Raw genomic sequence first — 24,437 nt, forward strand, 5'->3', positions numbered from 1 at the left:
CGGCGCTTGGCAGAGACGGCGCTTCACAAAGACAGCTCTTTAAACTTTTGATTTCTTAGACTTTTCTTTCACAAATTAAAGGGTTGAGAAATTCCCAAGAGAATGTACTCTTCCCTCAAGTTTATTTTAATTGTAATTTTTTTTCACATTCCGCTTTCATCTAGCTTCCAGAACGTAGACCCTGGTAAGCTCCTTTGGCAGTTTGATTATTTTTCTTTCCTAGCTAAATTTTCTGCAGTTCCAGGGATTTAAACAGATGATATATTCCAGACATATTGGATATCCTGGGAGGATTTAGTATCTAGCAGGAACAAAGACAGTTCTCAGGGAGAGATAAAGGCTGAGATTAATAACGGGGAGGGGGTAGTTAGCTTTACTTCTGCAAATGAACATGTTTTGGGGGTCACTACTGCTGGAAGTCAAAGCCCTGGCTCAAGCACAGTCCTGTTTGCTAGTGACAGCTGCCGTGACTACTTGTGGAATGGGAAGGTCCTCTAATTTCTTTCCTTTCTTCTCTTCAAATTTTGCAGCTCAGCCTTTTGTTATCGGTAGCCCTGCACCCCACCCCAGCCCCTCTGTGGGCCTACTTAGATCCTAGGCCTCTCTGGGCAGACTTGGGTGTGCTACACACAGATGAGTCTGTGGTTTGGGGCTCATTCTTCCTCCACTAGAGGAAGCTCACTGAGGCTGCTGGGGGCCCTGCGGGGTGAGGGGCCGTGTTCACTGTCGCCCTCTCCTCTGCATAGATACCGCTTCGAAGATCAAAACAATCCTCATGTTCTGCATTGCTGGCGGTATCCTGACAACCATGATCATACTCATGTGTGTCGTCATCTGTCTTTACCGCAAAGTGTCCTACGCACTCAGGTGAGTAGCATGGGTCAGCGGGCTGAGCCCCCTAAGATGGGACCCCCGGGTGCCTTGCTGCAGCAGGCGGCCAAGCCCAGGGGGGCCGGGATGGCGGGCGGGCAGGAAAAGCGCAGGCAGGCGAGTGTGGACTCCGGCTTCTCCCTCCCGGCCCCGACTGGTGAGCTCACAGGCAGGGTGTTGTCAGCGGATGGCCCTGCGGTCACTCGACTTCACCAAGGGCCTGCGCCGGCCCCCTCGGGCCCTGCAAGCTGGACCCTGGGGGCTCTGCGACCGGGTCCCTGCCTCACATTCACCCGAGGACGGCTGAATCTGCGCCCTCCTGCCTGTGGGGAGCCCTGGGTGTCTCCCCTCCACAACCATGGCCTTGGGGACAGCGAGGTGGCCTCGAGGGCTCCCGGGAGGCCGAGCGGAATGAAGGGCCTTGGACATACCGGATGAGGGGGTGTAGACCAGACAAGAGAGAACTAGATTGGGGGAGGAGCTCCTTCCAGTCAGGAAGCTGGGCTGCCAGGCAGCGGTGCTCCCGCTGCAGGGAAGCGGAGCTGGGAGTGGGAGGTCAGGCCCCGAAGCTGGGAGGCCCCACGGGGCACCTTCCCAGCATGCTCTGGCTGGCAGCCCCGGGCCTGCGCTGGCTGATCCGCACCACAGCCCCTCCTTTGCTGTGCCCAGATGGTCCATGGAGCAATCTTAGGAGGGACTGGGTGGGGATGGGGGCAGGGTGGGTGGGCACCCGGGCACGTGCATTTGCTTGGCTCCAGCCCTGAACTCCCCTGACCCCCTTGCCAATGGTAGCTAATGGACTGAGAAGAAAACTTCTCAAACCCTCTGTTGTTTCTGTCTTTTTTTAAGACCTCCAATGTTATCTGGCTGTTTGTCCTTAAATAATCCAGGCTTTGTCACCAGGAAAAGGTCACTGGGGTCACAGCCATCACCCCTGTATCTTACCCTAACCTCAGGTGCTGTGACGACTGTAGCTTGTATGGCAACTTTGAGACCATGCCACCATGCCTGTGTGATGTAAACGAGGGCCTCTGACGAAGGTGGGCCCTCATCTTCCACAGCAGTATTTCTTTCCTTGTAGGGCGTTTGATTATTCAAATCCAGTGTTAATGTTTATATTATGTACTATATATTTATGTACTTTTAAATAAATCCATCTTGAAAAGGATCTTCCTGCCTCCTTTTGTTGTTTTGTTATCTGTTACTTAAATGTGTGTAATACTTACATTGTGATTTGGGGTAACTCGCTTGTACTATTAAAGCAGAAAGCTTCCCAAGGCTGCTGCTTACATTCTGCCACTTCCCCCCGGGCGGCTGCTTGGGGGAGTCTATTGCGTGGATTCTGCTGCTTGCTGAGACAGAAAGTTCCTGCTTGTCCACAGCAGTAGCTGGGGCTCCCCTGACCCCTTCCCAAGTGATAAAGATGCTTATGCTGTGATGGATGGGGTGCCAAGATTCCTCACACAACCTATGTAAAATCCCACTGTTCCTGTAATTTGGGGCTCAGCCCTTTGGGACTGATCCCACCGAGGTGACAAGTAATCTCTCTCTCCACCTCTCTCATTGCCGTCTGATTTCTCCAGGAAACTGGAGAAACAATACTGTGATAGAAGAAGAGTTACAGTAGAAGGTCTCCAATCCCAGCAGAAAAAATATTGGTCTCAAAGGCTTTGAATTTTAGACCCAGCTAAACTGTCCATGCTAGTTCATCTAGCAGTTGTGCTTCTGAGGGCTTCATTCAATCTCACAGTGTTTTATGTTCCCTGTCCTGAAGGGGCAGTCCATTCATCCCAGAGTGCGGACAGCCAGTGGGATTTCCATAGGTATAAGTTGTCCACGGCGTTGAGCTTGGCGGTGTGAAAGGGACATAGGCAACCCGAGGTTTCTCCTCCTGCCACCGTGCAGATCTGCAGAAGCAACTTTCCTCCTTAGATCTTTTTAATACAAACACAGGCCTCTGTGCTCCCTTCCTCCCACTTTTTCTAACACCAGGCACCTGTGTCCACCTGGCACATGGCCAACACTAGAAGACGTCTCCCCGGGACAGGAACCAAGAGGAACCATACAGGCTCCTTGTGACCACAGCTCCCCAGGTCCCAGGTACTGGCCTGGCTGCTGCGGCACTTGGCCCAGGATTCCGACCAGGAATCGACCCCCGGTCCAGTCCTGGCCTGTCCTCTCCCAGGAGCCCCACACAGTCTAGAGCCCAACGAGGGCTCCTGGGCTGCAGGAAAGAGCAACGTTTACGGCTTGAGGGCAACCAGGAAAGGTTTCAACCCAGAAGTTCTGGTCCCTACCTATCATCACCTCCACAGAGCTGCTGGGAACGTTCTTACAAATTAGTTACCGTTTTTCTGCTCAAAACGTTTCCAATTAAACGTCGAATAAAATTCCAGCTTCTCATTTGACCTACAGGCCCATTACCTGTTTTCCCTTTCATTCTCTCCTCCCACCTCCCACTGAGACACACACCACAATGGCTTACCTTGCCCTGTTCTGCAAGCTGGTTCCTGCCTCAGGACCTTTGCATCACCCTTCTAAAACACATTCCCAGGCCCAGGCCACCAGTGAATGCCTCTTTCTATGTCTGCTCAATTTACATCTCAAGATGCCATTTTCCCCACCCTCCACTCCCCAAGACACTCCATCCCACCTCTGTATTTGTAATCATTTGTCTTGTTTGTCGTCCATTCCCCCACTTAGAACAAATAAGTTTCCCGGGGACAGGGACGATGGCTTCTCAAAACTTATTCTATATCCTCAGGTCCTGAGATAGCAGCTCATGAGTACTTGTTGAGTGAGTGCTTGAGTGAATGAGTGAAAAGTGGGCCTTCCCTCATCGACACACCTGAGGAGCACAGCTTCCTCACTGTGTCGGACACTGGGATATGCTTCAGCTGCTTCAGGCTCTCTGGACATAACCAGTCAGTTATCCCTGGAGGTTGGATCTGGACCTGGCCTTTCTTTTTCCTCCCTGTCCGGTGCCACCTTCTCCCTCCTCTCACAGGCAGCCCCCTGGCAGGCCTCTGAGTCACCCAGCTGGACTCAGAGCTGGTCCAGGGTCCACACCACCCATCTCGCCCAGCTGGACGTTTGGACCCCCCAGGGCTTGCACTCTGGGAGAGGTGCCGTGAAGGCTTCAGCTGTCCGTGACCACCTCTTTGTGATCGAAGCAAACCACAGGACAAAGGCACCTCTCTGCGCCGGGCCTGCAGGCAGCGCTCAGGTGCCCGCCCGGTGCTGGAGAGCCCCGACGCCTCCGCTTGGGTACAGTCTGAGCCTCCAGAATGAGCTGGGGAGTGGAAACATTGATTATTGATAATAAACCAGCCACGCAGCTGCTCTATTCTCACCTGAATCTACTCTTTTCGGGCTTAAACTCACACAGTTCCCTGGAGTTGCCAGGGAGCTTATGAAACTAGATGTGCACTTAGAGAACACAGAGAATATAAAAGCGCCCTCGCGCCAACGGCGGTTCCTGCCCTCGAAGATGGAGGCTTCGAGGAGGCTCGCCCCTTTGGCCCTTTTCATCGTGTCAGCCCTGGCCCAGCTGCATTCCACTGGGTCTGAAGGTAAGAAACTGGACCAGTGTTCTCAACCAAAAGAGCAACCTGCGCCTGCAGAGGATTCTTGAGGCTGTGCTTTTGACAGGATTTGGAATTAATACTAAGCTTTTTTTTTTTTTTTTTTTCTGACCCACATGGCAAGCTACATGAAAATATCAAAGCTGGAATTTTAGCAGGAATACCTCTGGAAGTATTTACAAGAAATCGTTAATGATGGCCTCCCTGGGTGATAGGGTTATATCAAACCTGCCCCTGCAGAGAATACTTGCAGTGATGCTCTTGATAGGATTTTGAATGAATAGTAAGATTTTTTTCCTGATGCATACAGCAATCTACATGAAAATATCTAAGCACAAGGAGTTTAGTAGGTGATTTCACTGCTAAAAATGAATACTTAGGAGTAATCTTAAAGGCAAACAAAAATATCCCTAGTGGACACTGACATATTTGTAACAAGCAAATAAAAATTTCCACTTTATACGGTAAGGCTCTTTGGCAACTTGTTTTTTTAAATTTATTTTTACATCATTCTTCATTTTGCTCATTTTTCTATCTCAGTTTAAAAGCCAGACTAGCTCCTAGGATCTACTAAAGAGAAAAAGGTCCCGGGCTTCCTTGGTGGCCAGCGGGTTAAAGCGCTGCACTATGAGGCGACCTGCAGCCGCTGCAGCACGAGTTCCAGCAGCGGCCAGGGAGTGACCCACAGGGCACAGCAGACCTCTCCTGTCTCCCCGCTGCTCCCTTCATCAGTTGGCCTGTTCTGCTCCCTGCTCTGTCTCTGGGGTACCCTCTCACCGCTGCACCTCTGCCCTGTACCCCAGTTCTGTATGCACAAATAAATCTTAAAAAAAAAAAAAAAAAGGGAGACAGAGACTACAGACTTGGCCACCTGACATTTCCTGTAAAGGAAGCCAGGCCACACACGTGTCGGCGGATTCTCAGGCTGCCAAATCACATCCCATTGTGTGGAGAGACGGTGTTTTATTTACTGATTCAAGAGCTGATGAGCATTGGTTATTTTCACTTGCGCTCCTGTGAATGGTTTTGTGTGGACACCTGTGCCACTTCCGCTGGAGATGTGCCCCTGGGGTGCTGCTGGCAGCGTAACTGTTTAATCACTGGAGGAGGAGCCAGACTCTTCTCCCAGCAGCTGCTCCGTTTCCCATCCCTGAGAGAGGTGTCGGCAGGTTCCAACTCCCCCCCCATCCCGGGCCATTCTTGCTATTTTCCGACGCTCATTTCCATCCTTGCCCATGGGAAGAGGGTTCTCGCAGTGATTCCGACTTGTGTCCCCTGCTGGTGAGTCTCCCGACACCTGTTCATCAGCCACTTATGCCTTTGGCGAATGACCTGTGTTGACCTTTTGCCCATTTTGAATCGGATGAACTTGTATTTTAATTATTGTGTTGTATGAGGTCTTTACGTAGTCTATGCATAAACCCCTCTCCATAACTATCTTTTTTCAAGTCCTATTTTAGCCTATATTCTCTTATGCACCATTTGTAAAGAATTCATAAATACTTTCTCCCCTAGAAAGGGCCCCAAGGGATGATACTGGTTATGGCCAGCTTGCTTTGGGGTGACCTAAGGACTGTGCGCAGTGACTGTCCGGACAGTACCTGTGGCAGGAAGGATCCTGCTCCTGGACATGCAGGGCTGGGGGTCCCAGGGTGGGAACTGGTGACTCCTCAGTACCAACTGTGGTCTCTGTCAGGCAAATCAAGTTGCACGGCCAGTCTGGGGGGCGCTAGCCAGTCTGAGGTCCACAAAGCTCTGCTCCTGCAACTCAAGCCCAATGAGGACTGCACCTGGACAATAGAGAGGCCAGAGCAAAAGAGCATCAGGATCATCTTTTCCCACTTCCAGTAAGTAGAGGCCGCAGTCCCTGGCGAGACCGGGTGACCTTGTTCACGTGGGGGAGGCTCTGTCAAAAGAAGACCTGGACAGTTTCCTCAAAGCACAGGTGGATTCACGGGGTGGTGAGGTCAGGGCGTTTGCACAGGAGCAAGTTCCTGGGTGAAGCGGCTGTCGGTTCTGGGCCACGAGTCACGAGCTGAGACACGCCCTCTAGCGTGGAGCTTAGAGTGACTTTCCTCGCCCCTTGAGGAAGCAAGAGAAGGGGGACTCACATTTCTGGCCCTGGTGAGCTGGGCCATTCTTCATGTGTAAGAAGAGAGAAGAGAGATCAGCAGCCTGGGAAGAGCTCGGTGAGGGCACAATCATGGCTGATGTTTGTGGGCACCTCCGGGGGGGCAGCAGCCCGGGGTACTGCTCCTGCCAGCATACGACCCCTGTCCTGACATCTGACAGAGCAGATGCAATGGCCCTGTTGTACAGACCAGAAAGCTGAGTCCTAGAAAGGCTAAATCACATCCCCAAAGTTACCCTGCAGACACCAGGTGGAAGGAGGCTCCAGATCTGTCCACTCTTGTGTTTCCTCTCCTAGGACATCATAGAAATATGTCTTCTGAGGGCATTTGGGAGACCCTACCAGAACGGACAGAAATCCTGGCCCCTGTGTGGTGTGGGGCGGGGGAGGGAGGGAGCCGTGGCTTCTCTGGTTTCTCCGGAGGAGGAGGCAGCCGTGATGAGAGGCCAGGAAGTGTTAGGGACGTCCTGAACGAACGCTGCAGATACAGGTTTTGTGGACTCCACCCCCTACTCCAGTCACTGAAACTACAGCTCCCAGCAACACCTAAGGGAGGACTGCGAGGCCCCAGCTCACACCGGCTTGCCCCAACCAGAAGGGGAATGCGGGAAGCGCCACATTTCCTTTACCTTGAGGGGTGCTCATTTTAGATGTCAAAGGGGACAAAGGTATACCAGAAGTCTCTACCCCAGCACCCGCAAGGGCCCAGGGAACAGGGCCAGCGGAAACCGGAGAAGCAGAGCCCTGGGGTCATGTTTGACTTCACGGAGCTGCTCAGTGGGTCACTCAGGTGACCATGTGAGCACGGCATGGAGGGTTTGGTCTGCTGGGTGAAGCTGCAACACCCCCACCCACCTCTCCCCGGCTGGTGGCTGGTCTGTAGCTACAGGTGCCTCTGCTCCCAGGCTCGACTCAGATGCAAGCTGTGAAAGAGAATACATTCAAGTCTTTGATGGAAACTCCAGCCGGTCCGCCCTGTTGGGGAGGGTGTGCAGCAAGAGTCAGTACATTCCTGTCTTTGAGTCATCTTCCAACTCCCTGACCTTTCGGATCGTCACCGACGCTGCCAGTATTCAGAGGACTGCCTTCGTCTTCTACTATTTTTTCTCTCCCGGCTCCTGTAAGTTCCCATTTTCACACCCTTTGTACAAAGGTGACACTGGCTTTTGCCTGGGTCCTGTGCCCTGTGTCTGAGTCTGTTTTCAGAGGCCCCACCCAGCAGAGCGGGGTCCTCTGATGGAGGTGCACAAGAGTCAGCTGCACAGCCGGGAGTCAGGGGCCTGGAAAGCAGGGTGCAGCCGGTCCCAAGAGTGATTTTATTGTCTCAGGCTCAGTCTGGGCAATGGAGCATCTCTGCAGCTGTGAGAGACCTTAAATAAGACTCGGGTCTGTTAAGGACTCACTCTCCTCCCCACAGCTATAGGCACAAAAGCCAGCAATAAAGATCCTGCTATTGGTGCCAAGGAGGGGTGGAATAAAGTGGGGGGGGGGAGGGGAGTGTGCTCCAGGCACAACCAGGAAATCCTGGAAAGTCTGCATCCCGATTTACAGCCTCTGTTTCCTCTCGTAGCTATTCCAAATTGCGGTGGTTACCTGGATGGGACGGAAGGTTCCTTTACCAGCCCCTCTTACCCAAAGCCGCACCCTGAACTGGCTTATTGTGTGTGGCACATACAGGTGGATGAGGGCTACAAGATAAAATTAAAAATCAAAGATATTCTGTAAGTACGGAGCCTGCCTCTCTGGGGGAGCGAAGGCAGTGCCAGAGTGCACTCCCCTGGCAAATGGGGGGCCAGGGATGAGAAACCATCACAAGATCCTCCCTGCAGGATAGTGCTTTTCTTCCCTTTTAAAATTTATTTATGCTTACAGAACTGGGGTACAGGCCAGAGGAGTGTGTTTGGCGGGGGGAAGGGGGGCTTGAGAGGATTCACCAGAGGCAGAGTGGGGAGCAGAACAGACAGACTGACTGAAGTACACTGCTGAGGGGAGCAGCGGGCGGGTCAGGACAGGTCTGCTGTGCCCTGTGGGTCACTCCCTGGCCAGGGGTCAAACTCGTGCTGCAGGGGCTGCAGACTGCTTCACACTGCTGCACTTTAACCTACTGGGCCACCAGGGAGGGCCCCAGAAGGTACTTTTCAAAGCACTGAGGTAGAAAGGAAACCATTTCCCAATACCGTGGCCCTGAACAAAGCTGCCTATTTTTGCAAAGATTCTGCGGTCACGTCGGAAGCTGATGGAGACGCAGGTCTGTCTTGCTCATAAACCCGAGAGACCAAAGTAAAGAACAACGTCATCACTCAAGGCCCGCTGGCTGGGACTGCAGAAAATGCACTGACTTGGCTTAAGGGTTTTTCACGGGCGGCCCTATTTTTCAGCCTGGAGGTGGACAAAGACTGCAGGTTCGACTTTGTGGCTGTTTACGACGGCGCCTCCACCTCTTCGGGCCTGGTGGGGAAGGTGTGTGGCACCACGGCGCCCACCTTCGAGTCCTCGTCCAACTCGCTGACCGTCGTGCTGTCCACAGACTACGCCAACTCCTATCGGGGCTTCTCTGCCTCCTACACATCGCTGTACGCCGAGAACATCAACACCAGTGAGTGGGAGCCTGAGTCCGGGGCGCTCTGGGGTGCTGGGGGTGGGGCTGCTTCTTTACCTGGGCCTCCTCTTGGGAGCCTGCCGGGAGCTTTCTGCACCTCACCATCACTTGAAACTTGAGAATCAGTAGCGTGCAGTGCCTCCTGCCAGAGGAAATCGGGGGCTTATTAACCTGAAAAAGACTGCTGTAGAGATGGGGGTCTGCCTCCCCCGTGCCTCGGGGAGAGACACAGTGAACAGCTCAGACTGACACTCTAGCTGCAGGCACGGTCACGGTGAACAATTGTGAGGAGCGCACAGCTGGTCTGGGGCTCTGGCGGGCCTCAGGGCAAAGTGGTCCCAGTTCTTGTGTCACTTACCTGCCCTCCCACACGCCGCCTTTCGGGTCCACAGTTCCCAGCTGACACAGCACCATCACCCTGTTGGCTTTTTCTTTCCTGACAGCATCTTTAACTTGCTCTTCCAACAAGATGCGAATGATCATAAGTAAATCCTACCTGACGATGTTGAACTCTGCTGGACACAACTTACAACTGAAAGACCCAACTTGCAAACCCAAAATAACAAATGTAGTGGAATTTTCTATCCCTCTTGATGAATGTGGCACAATAAAAAAGGTAACGTGAACACCAGTCGCGGGGATGTGTCAAAGGCTGCAGGGTCGCCTTTGCTTCACCCAACAACTGCCAGACCCCAGCAGCCCAGCACGTGGTGAGCACGTGAAGACATGAATGTGCACTTACCCCTGATCCAGCATGCCAGTCACAGGGGACTACGTGCTGGCTGTCTTCCCTAAGTGGTAAAGAATCCAGGAACTCACTGGAGAGTGTTTGGAAATGTTGGCTGTAAGGCTAACGGCTCACCACTAACACGTGTGCAAAATCCAGCTTTATTCTTTTTCCTGGCTGTGTCTTCACTGCTCATCTTTTCCCCCTGTCAAGACAGAAGGTGAAAACATTATTGTGATTTATTCTACATTTTCTAGTAGAGCTCAGATATTCCCAACCTGCAGGGTCCCTATATGCCAGAGGGTTAGGCAGCACATGTATTAGACCACAACTTAATTGAAAAGAATGAAGCTTATGTTAAAAGAATCTGTAGGTCAGAAATAAAGGATAATTAAAAATAAAATGAACACAGACGCTATCCCACTGAGTTTTTAGGGCAGGCAGCCAGGGGAGAACTGTCCCAAGCTGTCTGTTTACCGACACTTCGGAAGCTCCCAGTTAGCTGCAGAAACTTAGTGCTACTTATAGAAGAAAATTATATGATTGGATCGCAGTCTGTATAGAACTGGCAATAACCCCCATGTTTATAATATCATTGAAAACAATTCTGTCCCATTCTATCTTCAAGCCCGTCTGATTTAAGCTGTCTCTGTCAGCTCACGCTTTTCTTCCTATTCCAGAATGTTTTGTAAAAAACACACTGAAGGATTTTGGTATTCTGACTTGAAAGTAGTTATCTTGTGACTTAAGGAGATTGTGTCTCTATATGCGAGTGTCATTCACATCCATGCTCTGAAATATTCCTGGACTGAAAATGGAACATTTCATCTTGCTCTGTAGGTAGAAGATCATTCAATTACTTACACCAATATCATCACGTTTTCTCCAGTTCCAACTTCTGAAGTCATCACCCGTCAGAAGCATCTCCAGATTATCATCAAGTGTGAAATGCAGCATAATTCTACCGTGGAGATGATGTATTTAACAGAGGACGACATAACCCAAAATGAAAATGCACTGGGCAGATATAACACAAGCATGGCTCTTTTCGTATCCGATTCTTATGAAAAGCCTTTACTGGAGTCGCCGTACGATGTGAATTTGAACCAAACCCTCTTTGTTCAAGTCAGTCTCCACAGCTCCGACCCCAATTTGGTGGTGTTTCTTGACACCTGCAGCACCTCTCCCACGTCTGACTTTGCGTCTCCGACCTACGACCTAATCAAGAGTGGGTAGGTGCTGATTGCCTTTTGAGAGAATTAATCATGACTTCAATAAAGTGATATCTTGTATGCATGTAGATTAATTCATACATGTATTTGTCCTAGGATGACTATGAGGTATGATCAATTTATTTAAATAATTTTATAAAACATAGTTACTGAGTACAAGTTACAAGTCATTTAAATTGAAACAACGCTATAATCATAGCCATGTCTACTAGAATTTCTTTAAAAGATGTATTTATGTATGCTACAGAACTGGTGCACAGGCCAGAGGTGCAGGGGTCACGGTGAGAGGATTCACCAAAGACAGTGTGGGACAAAACAGGCAGATCAATGAAGCACACTGCTGAGCGGAGCAGCGGGTGGATCAGGAGAGGTCTGCTGCGCCCTGTGGGTCACCTCCGGAGCCACTGAACATGCACTGAAGTGGTTGAGGCCAGCTCGCAGTGCTGCATCCTAACCCATTGTGCCACCAACGAGGGCCTCGTCCACTAGAATTTTAAGTGCACAAAATATTTGCTGGTGACACATTCATTTTTTGTCAAGGTGGCTTTGTGTTTCTCCTTTTTCGTATCTGTTATTTTCAACAAAGCCCCAAAGTTATGTTCTACCTTTAGAACATAAACATAATTTGTATATGTGATTTTTATTCCCAAAAGGAAAGATCCACTTTGAAAGGACAGTTTTCCTTTTTTTCCTAAATGCTGATGGATTTTAACTGTATCAGTCATTTAGACACATTCGTGGCAAGTACGTAAAGTAAGGTGTTCACGTTCTTGGTCGGCATCGATTTTCTGATTAATTCACAACTCAGACTTTTTGAGTGGGAGGGGACTTTATTACTAACCCAGGAGTTAGATCCCCCACCTTAGCTCATGGTAGTCTGAGCTAAAGACATCTTTCTAGTCAGATTTTTGGATCCACAAATTGGTTCAAAGGAAGCCTTGTGTCACTGCTTTTCTATCTTGAAGGGACTGAACTGCACATTTTATGAATGTGTCACGATTTCTGTTTCAGATGTACTCAAGATGAGACTTGTAAGGTGCATCCCTTATCTAGACACAATGGAAGATTCCAGTTTAATGCCTTTAAGTTCTTGAGACATCTGGGCTCCGTGTACTTGCGATGTATGGTCTTCATCTGTGACAGTGGTGACCAGCAGTCTCGCTGCAACCAAGGTTGTGTCTCCAGAAGGAAAAGAGACATTTCTTCTTACAAATGGAAGTCTGAGTCCATCATCGGACCCATTCGTGTGAGAAGGGATCAAAGTGCTGGTGGAAGTTTCGGTAAGAAAAAAACTTCTTGATGATCTAAAAATTCCTCGTGATTCATAAAATGCTGCTCAAATCAATACCTTATCAAACACACTGAGTTTAGAGATGCATTGCTTTTTATGTTATTTAGGGTTTTGAAAATCCCTAAGTAAGTTAAGCATCTTAGGCACACAGATTACATTTTTAAAAAAGATTTATTTATTTCTGCATACAGAACTGGCACACAGGCCAGAGGTACAGGGGTGGTGAGATGGTTCACCGGAGTCAGAACAGGGAGCAGAACAGGCAGATGGACGAAGTACACTGCTGAGGGGAGCAGCGGGAGGGTCAGGAGAGGAATGCTGCACCCTGTGGGTCACCTCCGGGTCAGGCGGGGATCGAACTCATGTGGAAATGGCTTTAGCTTCTTAGTGCTGTGCTTTAACCCGCTGCGCCACCAGATTAACTTTTTTTTTTTTTAAAGAAATGTTCCCTTTGTTGCTATATATCCACAGATAAATGATATTTTTATTTTTTAAAGATTTATTTATTTATGCATACAGAACTAGGGTACAGGCCAGAGGTGCGGGGGTAGTGAGAGGATTCACCAGAGACAGAGTGGGGAGCAGAACAGGCAGATGGACAAACTACACTGCTGAGGGGAGCAGTGGGCGGGTCAGGAGAGGTCTGCCGCGCCATGTGGTCACCTCCGGGGCAGGAATTGAACTTGTACTGAAACAGCCACAGCCAGCTTCTCAGTGCTACGCTTTAACCCGCTGTGCCACCAGGGAGGGCCACACAGATGCATTTTTATTTCCATGAGTCTGAAGTAAGTAAATTTCATGTATTAGAAGCACACTACTTGCTTCTAATAAGCAATAACAGTGATGGTTTGCCATTATTCATGTAGCTTTGAGTATAAATGTTAACATCCTCAGTTCCCTTGGTTTCCTGAGTCCTTATTACAGACACTATCGCTGATAACTGAATCCAAAACAATGCATTTTAATTCTTAGTATAATACCAGGAGTTAGTGACCCACACAAGCAATCACCTGCTTGGCAAACTGTTTCTTATACATTGTACCAAAATGAAGGATGATGGAATGAATATATTTTAAAAATTAAAAATAACTAGTGAATAAACAGAGATGTCACACTTGCAAAGCTTGCAAAGCAACTGTGCATCTTTTTAAGGGATTGAAATCTCAGCTCAGCCTTGTTACCCAAGAAAGTCAAGGGCAACCCAGAGTTACATGGCTTAGGAAAAACTGCAATTAAGTCAAAGCTGTTCATAAGAATTTACCTTATGCAAGAAGAATCCTGACATAAAAGAACCTTTATTCATTATCATCTTCGTGACTTTGAAGGAATAGGATTCTGTTACTATGACATAAGAACACAAGCAATCAAAAATTAAATTCAGTGATTTTATAAACACGTTCCCTACAAAGACTTGCATGATGTGTCTATAGATTTTAGCTTGAAATGGGTTGAAAATTTATAAATGAACCTTGTGCACAAATCCTCCATATGAGCAAAATATCCCTTTCTGTTTCAAGAGAAGACCTGATTATTTCCCTGTTGATCAAACACATGTCCATAATGACAGAAAACAGGGACCATCAACAAACAAACCAACATTGTCATTTTTATCTTACGCCAGGAAACCAAACTAAGCTAGTCACTGAGACAAATAAGTGCCAGACATCTTGTCTTTGAAATGAAACAAATAGAAGCTCATTCAGATGTCTGGGAGCTGCTTCTGTATGTTGTGTTGACTTTACCTATTATATAGTAACTCATGCACGAGTCTCGTAGCTTTGTAGAAAAGTAAGCTCGTGAGCATTCTGCAATGCCTAGTGCCCAGAAATGACTTTGATCTTGTCTTCCACGACAGAGCCACAGCACCGCACCCAGGTAGCCGGAACGCAGGACCAGACTTTCCAGCCTCTGCACGTGCTGTCGTTCACGGTGTTGGCGCTGAATGCCGTGATGGTGGCCGCACTCACAGTGAGGCACGCCGTGGCTCGGAGAACAGACCACAAGTACCAGAAGCTGCAGGGCTGCTAGCCGAAAGGTTCAGCCTCAAGCGGGCCCCTCTTCCTGGTTGCCACCTGGCGCTCACCTTGTGATGAATAAATGAGGAAGGGGCCCTGCAGAGGGCCAGGCCCTCCTGTCCTGTGCTCAGTCTGTGCTTCCTGGCAGGATGGCTGGCTGGCGGAATGAGCGTGGGTGGGTGAGCTCGGTTAAAGGGCTGCAGCCTCCCAAGAGTAAAGGAATCGAGCACGCCCTTTGCATTAACATCAGCCCCTTTCAGTAAACAGTAAGTGAAAAGAAAAAGGGTTTCCTGAAGAAAAGCAGTCTCCAGCTCTAGCTGGTGGAAGCAGATACGGGAACCCTCACACGGTTCTCCTTTCTGAAACTCGGGGTGATCCAGAGAAGAGCGACCTTTATTTAGATGCCTTTCTGCTTTAGTGCAGCCCCCACACTGACAGACTTAGAGGAGGGCTTCGGAAGGAAAACTTGGTGATGAAAGGAGGCAGCTTCTGGGTCAATGGGATCAAACAGCAGTTCTTTCACTTCCTATCGGGCGCCAAAGTCAGGAGGAGAGTCCCACCAGGAGTAACTGGTTCTGACTTACTTTTTTTACTTATGTGGCTGCTCATCCTTGGTGCACAGCACATCTAGTGCTAGATTTCTGGTGAACACAGCAACTCTGCCTCATGCCCTCGGACACACGTAGGGTCACGTCCTGACCTGTGTCCCGACAAGCAACTGTGTCCTGCGTGGCCACAGGCGGTCTGCATCCCCCACCCCCATCAGGTGAATCTGACAGGCGGTGGGGTACCCAGGGGTAGGCAGTATGTTGGGGGGAAAGGCAGCACCCAGTGGACAGGCTAGAATAGTTAGGGGCACACGATTTCCAGCTCCAGATCAAAACACACATTCTCCATTTTCCTTTCACTATTTCTAAGCACCTGCCAACGACTTTTGCTAGAAACCAAGCAGTGGGCCCCGTCTACATCTATCCACATAACCTCATGGAAAGACCGCGAAGTTCTTCTCTAGCCTAATGTGAGGATGCAAAGAACTTAAGGAGAACCGGCAGATCAGAGCGCTGAAAACTAGCCTGGCAGAGCTGAACGGCCGCCGGTCACTCCGCCAGCCCTGCCGGGCAACCCAGTGCAGCCCTGCTGTCCGGCCCTGGGTGGGGGTGATGCAGAGGCAGGGCCAGAACACCTGCTAAGTGTGGTGGGGGACCAGGCGCAGGGCCCCAGTCTCGGGCGGGGAGCCTGGGGAGGCGCCCAGCCCGGAATCTCCAGCCCTTCTCTGGGCTCCCCACCAGCTCTCCTGGCCTCACCTGTTCTGCAGGCACGCGCCCTCCAGAAGAGCCCCCTCCCCGAGCGCTGCCCTTTCACCCCTGTCCCCGGGGTGTGCTCTGACACGCCCACCGCCCTGGGGTGCACCTCCAGCCTGTGCCTGGGCTGACCAAGGCCCCAGGTGGGGGCCAGAGAAGCCTGTGGTGCAAAAAGCCTGAGCAATTCACCACCCGGCGCTAAGAAAACCACCAAATACTGCGACTCTCTAGACAGGGCACAACCACAGCAGCAGGGACCCAGCACCCCCTGTGGCGGGGCCTGGCTGTGGCAATGCACCTCACTGCACCTCACTGCACAGTACTTCACCACGTCAGTCAGATTTTTCTTTTGGCAAAAGATGACGAGGGGGACAAAGGTCCCGGCTGCAGCTTGGGCCTGGGTTTCAGCCCTCCCCCCTCAGTGGTGGGTCTGCACGGCAGGTCACCTTCACCCTTGAACCCCGTAATTTAAAACAGGCAGGGAGGCAGCTGTCAGCGGTGGGGGCTGAGGGAGAGGATGCGCTGGAGACCCCTCACGGCAGCCCCCGCCCCCACTTTGACCTGCCTCTGCCTCCGGGCCAGGCCGGCTGTTGGCTGGAGGCTTGAACTGGCCGAGGCAGCGGTCTGGAGTGGGGGAGACGCCGCCCGCCCGCGGGTGTGGGCGCCATGCTGGCGGGCGGGCGCGGCAGCGCTGCGTTGAGCCGGGCTTTCGGCGTCGCTCCGACCCTTCTCCCTTCTCCTTCTCCCTGCGGCTGCATGTTGGAGCAAGCGGAGCAGCTCCGGGAAGGTGGAGTCGCCTCACTGCCTGAGGGGGGCACTGGAGGTCCTCTCTCCTAGTCCTCTTCTGCACCCCCCCAGAACAGACCCAAAGGGGGACCTCCTACCTGCTGGGCGGGGGGTGAACGTTCAGCTTTGAGCCTCCATGTGAAGAGGGGGGCAGGCGACGCCATGGGATCGCAGTCTCCCATTCTGCCTCCTCCGACACCACTTAGGAGGGGCGAGGGGAAGTCTGGGAGCCGCACTTCTGCTTGGCGGCTGCGTGGGGTGTCATCTGGAGCAGGGCAGGCTTCTCTGGAAGAGCCTCTGTTGCCGGGAGTCCCTGGGCTGATCCTTGAGCCCGGGAGGGGTTTCTCCTGGGTTAGCGCCTGCACCTGTTGGTACTTCCAGGCTGCAGTTCGACCTGCCCCGCGCCTGCTCCCCGCCCCCCTACCCCCTTCCCCCCCAAACGCTGAGCAGCGGCCATGGCTTCTGCACCGGTGTTCCTGGAGCTCTCGGGGCTCCACCAAAACTCCGCCCCCCTGCTCCCTGGCGAATTGGCCCCAAAGCACCTGCACCCTGTGTGTGCTATTGACAAAAACGGCAGCAAATTCTTGAAGGTGAGACCCCACGGTCTAACTTTTGCTATTGAATGTTTCTTGACAGGAAAAACAAATCTGTTCAAATCTTCACAATCTGAGGACCCTGAGCCTGTCTGGCCTCTTCATGTTAAGGTAAAAACAGAGATAAGGTAAAGTGGGGGCTGCCCTGGTTTTCGGGGAGCAGGTGGGGAACTGGGTGTGATTAAATAAGGAGTGTACAATCCATCTTGGTCCCGGTGCTGGCCCAGAGCCCTCAGCCTCGGAATTTCCTGAGCGACGTGGGCAAAGGGACATCTCTGCTCACCGCCTGGCCTCTTGTCCTCAGCCCTGAAATGACTACCCTGCTATTGGACAAATCCCCTTCCACCATACCTGGGGTTACGCTCACAAAGGTGACCTTTGGGGAATCATCTGAGGGTGGGGGCTGCAGGCCCAGGGAGCCCACCGTGAGTAGTGGTACCCCCTGATTTCCAGGGAGGGAACGGGGGCTGGAGTTTGGGGCAATCCCCAGCAGATTCATCAGTCATCCCATGGACAAAGCCTCTCCCAGAACCCCAAGATGGGGTTTAGAGAGCACCTGCGCTGGTGAGCAGGGGGCCGAGCTGGGAGGGGGCATTGGGCAAGGCATGAGGCCCTGTGCCCGCTCCCCCGTCTCGCATTTCTAACACCTGGTGTTGCGAGTTGTATTCTTTTATAATAATTTATTATTATTACATAATAATTTATTACAACTTATTTGTAAACTGTAACCTAAATCTGACAAAGTCATGATCCAATTATTCCCTTTGCAAGAGTTTGTTTTGATGGGTAAGCGAAGTTTTGATTTTATTCACCAGTTACAGTTAAAAAAAAATAATAAAAAAAATAGTTTCCTAACAGGTACTTTATTTTTCTTAAGACTCTTGATGAGATCTTAAAATAAATTCACACACCAGAAGAACAGAAACACAAAGATCCACCTACTAGCATCTGAATATTAAGGAGTCAATTAAAAAAGCTCTTGAAACTGGCACTGTGTTGTAGAGGTAAGTGCTCTTGGTGACATTCCGTACCCTTTAAGACAGCCACTGAGGTCTTCTTAGCGAAGACTTAGAAAGTGCACTATTTCTAGTCTGCAAAAAGAAGTTACTTTAGAAGTTTAATTAATGAACCTCAGAAAACTTGTCTCGCTGTTTCTTTCACCTTTCTCTATGCGCGCAACTTTTGTTTTCTCAAACTTATTACTTTATTGAAAAGGAATAGGCTTGGTTTCTAATGTCTAACAGATTCGTATACAAACTGGAGAAATCACACAAGACCTTTGTTCTGACCCATCCCTTTGTGGATTTTCAGTGGCCCCACTGTTTTTAAGTGCTCGGCCTGCTCTTCTGTGGACTCCATGGGGCCTGAACCCCTGTTACTCCGTCCTACACAGCCCTGGGAGCAGCGGGAGGAGCGGTCACCTGCTTTGCACACAGCAACCTTACACTGAACATAGACCACATCATAGCTGTCGAGGAAGCTGAAGGCGCTGAACTTGAACTGGGCTGTGTTCTTCTGATGGGAGTGGAGGTTGACATAGGTATTGTCTTTGATGCATCTGGTGGGAAGAAAAACCCAGGCCAAAATTGTTAACGTGAAGCAAATAGTGAGGCTGGGGCCTAGCCCCTGAATTCCAAACATGACTTCTCACTACTCACTCGTTCTTTTGTAAAGAAACTTTATGACTCTACTCTGAGCTGAAAGACCACTATTTCTGGCTAGATATAAAAGGAAAGTATAAAATAAACACACTGACAAATAAAACAAGGTAATTAAATGGGAGCTGTTGTCTTCAGAAGGCCTACTCTGTTCTGTCAAAAGGGAAGGTGAAAGGTGGGTTTGTATAATTGGAAAGTGCTCTTAGTTAATTAAAAACATATATTATAAATCTAGCACAATCATCAAAAATAGCAAAGAAAGCTATTATAGAAAGAAGCTTAAAAGATACAACAAAAAAGCAGATGAGGTGAATAATATAAAAGGCTCAATTAAAGGCTGCCTGAGGCCGTGGGTGGGGTGGGGGGTGGGCGAGAGGGGAGCAGGCACAGTGGACTGTAGTGGAGAATTACGGATATTTTGGTTGTGGGTGTGGCAACATCCATATGAATAGGTGTACACCTGTACCTTTGAATCATATGCAATGTTATAAACCAGTGTTACCTCAGTAGAAAATAATACAGTAAAAATTGAAAAATAATCAAACTTGAACAATACTTCACTAAAGTCGACCTATAAAATTCTCAAAACCATAGAAGGCAGTAAAAGGAGGTCTGAGACAATGAAAAAGGGCAACAAATAGAAACTAGTTACCAAAACGGGAGATTTTAATCCAATTATATCAAAATTACTTTTAATGTGAGTAATCACAGTCACCAACCCTAGAAAGGGATTGCCAGAGTAGAATAAAAAACCTCCACAAGATCCGACAATATGTTGTCTATAAGAAAGCCACTTCAAATCTAAAGACATAGACAAGTTAAAAGGAATATGGCCAACAGTGCATTAAAATACCATTTTCCTACACTTCCCTAAAATTACTGCTAGACTTTGACTTCCACCAATGTGATGGTTACGAAAGAGAAACGCTTTTTGTTTTAATTTACATTTTTCTGTCTCTGTTTCCTAGAGAGATTGGGTTGCTGATTAGCCATTCAGATGAGCTCTTTTGTGGATTGTCTTTTGCTCATTTATATTTAATGTGTTAAATGTTTTACTTCAATAAACTTAAAAGATATTCAAGATGTGAAAAAAGAAAGGGATGAGAAGAGACTTTTCCATGTTAATAGAAATAAAAATAAAGTGGATTAAATATATTAATTTCAGACAAAATGGATTTCAGAGCCAGGGTAATACCAGAGGCAAAGAGAGACATTACATACTGACAAAGGGTTCAGGCCTCCAAGAAAACACACAATCCTTAAAATGTATGCATCTAACAACAGCATCAAAACACACTGGGCAAAAGCTGATAGCTCTCCAAAGAGAAAGTGGCAACCCATCATTATAGCCAAAGATGTCACCATCCCTGTATCAGAAGTAGACAAATCCAGTGGGCAGAGACCCAGGAAGGACACAGATGACCTATATAGCACTGTTGATCAGCTATACTTGATTAACATTCATACAGCATCCCATCCAACAGCAGAATACACTTTTTCCTTAAGCCCACATACACTGTCCCCCAAGACAGAGGACATTCTGGATAATAAGACACCTTAACAGTTTAAAAACCTAGAAACCACGTAAACTACATCCTCAGGTGACAATGGTATTCAGGCAGAAATTGGTAACAGAAAGGTTGATGGAAAATTCCCCCAAATTTGGAGACTAAATAACACACTTTTAAGTCACCTGTAGGTCAGAGACCAAGTCTCAAAGAGAAGTCAAAAAAAAAATCACAAAGTGTGAAAATGAATACACGATTTATCAAAATGCGTGGAGTGCAGTGAAAGTGGCGTGTAGAGGGAAACTTGTAGCATTAAAATGGATGTGATAGAAAAGCAGAAAGGTCTAGAATCAATCATCGAAGTTTCTACCTTAGGAAACTAGAGAAATAAGAGCTGATTAGACCTAAAGCAAAAAGCAAAAGGTGTCAGGAGTGGTGTCAAACCGTGCCTCGCTCCTTGAGTGTGTAAGGAGAATTGAAAGGCAAGTGCTTTCTCACTCGGGCACTTCTGTGCCACATTTGTGCACCCCCAGGCACGGCCCGCACCACCTGTGGGAGGCACGGCCCGCTGCTGGTGTTTGGCACCAAGATGTTTTTTGAGGCTCATACCCCAGCGTTAGTGACGGGTTTTGCTTTTGTCCTGCTGGCCAGCTTCCCAGTCACGCACATGTTGTCTCTGTCAGGTGACTAGGATGCTATGAAGAATAACTGTTGAAGCTCTACCTTGGCAAGTCCTGTATTTAACTAAAGGAGCCAGAATAAACCTTACCGCCATTAGTCTGGGCTCTTCTACCCACCCGTCAGTGTAGCCAAACAGAGCACAAAACTCAGAGGCAAGCGGGCAGAGGACCAGCGTCGGAGACGGCCCGGGCTCTGCCCAGCACTCTGGGACTCAGTGTAGCTGCGAGGCTGCCTGGAGCTATTTTCTCCTCCCCACTGGGTGGCATCAGAGAGATGGTGAGGTCTCTGAGGACTCTTGCCCAGTGTTAAGACTTGGGAGTACCGGGGAGAAGCTACCGCCCCCAAAGGAATGCTACGTGACCACACTATCGACCAGGGGGCATTCCGTTTTCCTTACCCTTGCTGGATCAAATCGTATTTTACAGTTGTAAAGTCTTGGGCATCTGGAGAAGCCACGCAGGTGTCCACGAAGATCCTCAGGCTGGGGTCGGAGCTGTGCAGTGTGGCCTGCAGGAAGACCTCCTTCCTGGGCCTGCTATAGTACGGTCGCGAGCTCCCCACATCCGGGGACACGGGCAACTCCAGGAAGGATATGGACACGTCGTAGCTGGCACCTGCTCCCGGGCCTTGAGCCCCAGGCTCAATTTTAGCAGCAGCTGGGCCCTCCACACTGCAGGCGAACTTCAGCTGAGGAACCTTGTGCCGCACAACCACTCGGCCAGGGTGGCCCCGTGTCCGGCCTCTGATGGAGTTAGAGTAGCTGAGGGAGCTGGGGCTTTCCTGGAAGGATGAGAGGAGAGTTGATGGCCAGCACCTCGGAGTCCCTGAGCACTTTCTGTCCTCAGCCTCCTGCTACTTGGCGCCAGCCTGTGACAGCTGGGCGGTAGGAGCCCTGGGCCTGGCTCTGTGGTACCTAATGCCAAGACGGAGGATGTTTGTGCTCCTTGGAGTCGGGGTGCAAGCAGGAGGCCCCAGTGTATGAGCCAGGATTCCTTCCTCCTCTGATGGCCAAGCTCTGGTGTGTGAGGTGGGGCAGGGGTCCATCCTGGCCGCCAAAGTCCTCCCCACCCTCCACTCCCTTAGCCACATGGTCTCAGAAAATCGCAGACTCCTCCCTGAGGAGCCCCATCCTCTCTTCTGGCTCCTCCCTACTCGAGAGCCAGCGCAGCCCAGGTTCTGTGTGGGTCATGGGCCTGGCCATGCTGGCCTCTGCCCTCAGCCTTGCTCCTTCAAATTCAACATGACTGGACAGGGCTGAGGCAGGGCGGCCCTGTCCCTGGCGGCCTCCTCCCATCGCCCTGAGGGATGCCCCAAGGTTCGGCCTCCCCAAGGACACGTTGGAGGGTGAGAAGGACCCAGGTGTGCGTGACCAAGTAGACTCAAGGTGAGGTAAAGTGTTGAGGCTTATCTGGAATCACGCGGACCATTCGCATGAACTTAGCCTCAAGTGTTTCTGCATGCGTGCAGGGGTGTGTGCATGTGTGTGTGTGCTCGTGTGTGCATGTGTGTGCATGCGTGCGTGTGTGTGTGTGTTAAACAGGGCTGTGAGAGAGTAGAGGAAGAGCATGCAGGCCTTGGTTTGGAACACGTTACACTGTGGAATGTACTGAGTCGTACATTCTTATATCTTGCCTACGCTTGCTTCCCGAGTGCCATGGCTTTGTCCGAAGTAAGTGAGCTAAGGAAGGTGACATGAACACACGCATTGCCTCATACAGACATGCCCTGGACATTTGCTTTCTACGCTGGGAAGCAACTAGTTACCGGTGAGAGGCAGGAGTAAGCAGACAAATCATCTGTTGCGCCCCCTCGCCCTGTCCCCCAACACCAAGCTGGCACGAGGTAGGTTTTCACTAAGGCACAGGAAGGAAGCTGTGTGAAGGACGCTCTGGCTGTCAGGCTCCGAGAATAGCAGAGCGCCCGCGCACCCAGAGAACAGCAGAGCGCCCGCGCACCCACCCATTCATCTCCCCACCCCCACGGGCCTCAGGCCTCAGCTGGTTACTGTGTATCCCCAACTCTCCGCAAAGTGGCCAAAGGCCTAAAAGCGTCAGAGAAGCTAGTGGCTGCTCCAGGTCACACTCGCTTAGAAACCAGGTCACGTCACGGCTGGCACCTTTCTTCTGGCCCTACCCAGGCACTGGGCTCCTCCCACCCCGCCTCCCCGGCCGCCACCCACCGCGGGGCCCGCCGCTCACGTGTCTGACGGTGCCGCAGCGGCCGTAGGGGATGCTGAAGACCAGGTAGCGCCCTGTGACTCGGGGACGACACGGGTCGTCGCCCACCTGGACGTCCCAGGAGGAGTAGCCGAGCCTCCGGAGGTAACCACGGTCGATGACCACGCGGAACATCTGTGGCAGGCAGGAGAGCTGGGCTGCAGGGGGAGGGGCCCTCAGAGGACGCGCCACTGGCGGCACTAGGCGCACATTTATTTTGCGACTTTCGTGAGCATGCCACGGCCGGCGTCCCTCCCCCTCAGCTGGACGTTCGTCCACTCTTCATACTCCCCTTGCCCAACAGTCACGCCGTGTCCACGGGCAAGCCCAGTCCCAACATACGACCGTGGCCCGAGCGCCAGCCTCTGCGAGGGGCTGAAAGAACAGCTTATCTCGTTTGCCGAGAGCCCCTGAGCCTGGACGCGCCCGCTGGGCCTTTCCGTGAGAGGGAGGTGGGAAAAGAGAGTGGACTCAAAGACAAAGACAGAGGGAACGGCCTGCGGCTTCTGCCTCGCTGACTAGCGAGCAGGAGTGGGTGGGTGGAGATGGGGGCCATCTCAGCAGATGCAGAAGTTCCCGCCCCCAGCCTGCCACTCACAGCCTTGGACCCCAGGAGGACAGACTTTACCATTGTCCTTGGGTACAGCGGAGTCAACTGGGCCTGGAGGAGGGGGGACAAAGAAAGCAAATGTCAGCGGTGGGACCTGCTACAACGGGAGCATAAAGGCTTGAACAGGCCCCAGGCCATGCAGAGGATGAGGAGTCCCTGTGGGGTGGTGTTGAGAATACGGGTTAGCAGGGCAGTAACACCCAGCTTTGTTGGAGGAGGGGGGAGCACATGTTCTGCCTGGGGTCCCTTCCCAAATACATACTCCTGGATCCTTGGGCTGGGAAGTACCCAGCCTCTGGTTGTGACAGGCCTCTGCAGCCCAGGAGGAAGGCAGGCCAGCAACTCAGGCAGGCCAGAGCCCGCAGGCCTGGGGCCAGCAACCCAGGCAGGCCAGGGCCTGCAGGCCTGGGGCAGCAACCCAGGCCAGGGCCCGCAGGCCTGGGGCCACCAATCCAGGCCAGCGCCCGCAGACCTGGGGCAGCAACCTAGGCAGTCCAGGGCCCGCAAGCCTGGGGCCACCAACCCAGGCCAGGGCCCGCAGGCCTGGGGCCACCAACCCAGGCCAGGGCCCGCAGGCCTGGGGCCACCAACCCAGGCAGGCCAGGGCCTGCAGGCCTGGGGCCACCAACCCAGGC

At 51.0% G+C, this 24,437-nt stretch overlaps 2 protein-coding genes across 2 annotated transcripts in view; one reads left to right on the plus strand and one right to left on the minus strand.

The window, feature by feature from the left end:
• The first annotated feature begins 4,360 nt into the window (after positions 1 to 4,360).
• Positions 4,361 to 14,462, plus strand: CUZD1 (CUB and zona pellucida-like domains 1). Its single transcript, XM_004680968.1, has 9 exons — positions 4,361 to 4,442; positions 6,151 to 6,301; positions 7,491 to 7,705; positions 8,156 to 8,306; positions 8,964 to 9,181; positions 9,628 to 9,800; positions 10,752 to 11,143; positions 12,155 to 12,423; positions 14,290 to 14,462. The coding sequence occupies exons 1-9, from the start codon at positions 4,361 to 4,363 to the stop codon at positions 14,460 to 14,462; spliced, it is 1,824 nt and encodes a 607-aa protein (XP_004681025.1).
• A 3,933-nt stretch (positions 14,463 to 18,395) lies between these two features.
• The window catches only part of DMBT1 (deleted in malignant brain tumors 1), a gene marked incomplete at its 5' end in the record, with an annotated part of 142,832 nt that continues 136,790 nt past the window's right edge, over positions 18,396 to 24,437 (minus strand). Inside the window, 3 exons of the mRNA XM_012723453.1 lie at positions 18,396 to 18,687; positions 21,374 to 21,756; positions 23,175 to 23,350. Of these exons, the coding sequence (XP_012578907.1) occupies positions 18,396 to 18,687; positions 21,374 to 21,756; positions 23,175 to 23,350 (851 nt within the window). The remainder of the gene's footprint in view (positions 18,688 to 21,373; positions 21,757 to 23,174; positions 23,351 to 24,437) is intronic.

The sequence above is a fragment of the Condylura cristata genome, unplaced genomic scaffold (genome assembly GCF_000260355.1).
Source record: "Condylura cristata isolate star-nosed mole 26May11 unplaced genomic scaffold, ConCri1.0 scaffold00011, whole genome shotgun sequence".
Lineage (NCBI taxonomy): Eukaryota > Metazoa > Chordata > Mammalia > Eulipotyphla > Talpidae > Condylura > Condylura cristata.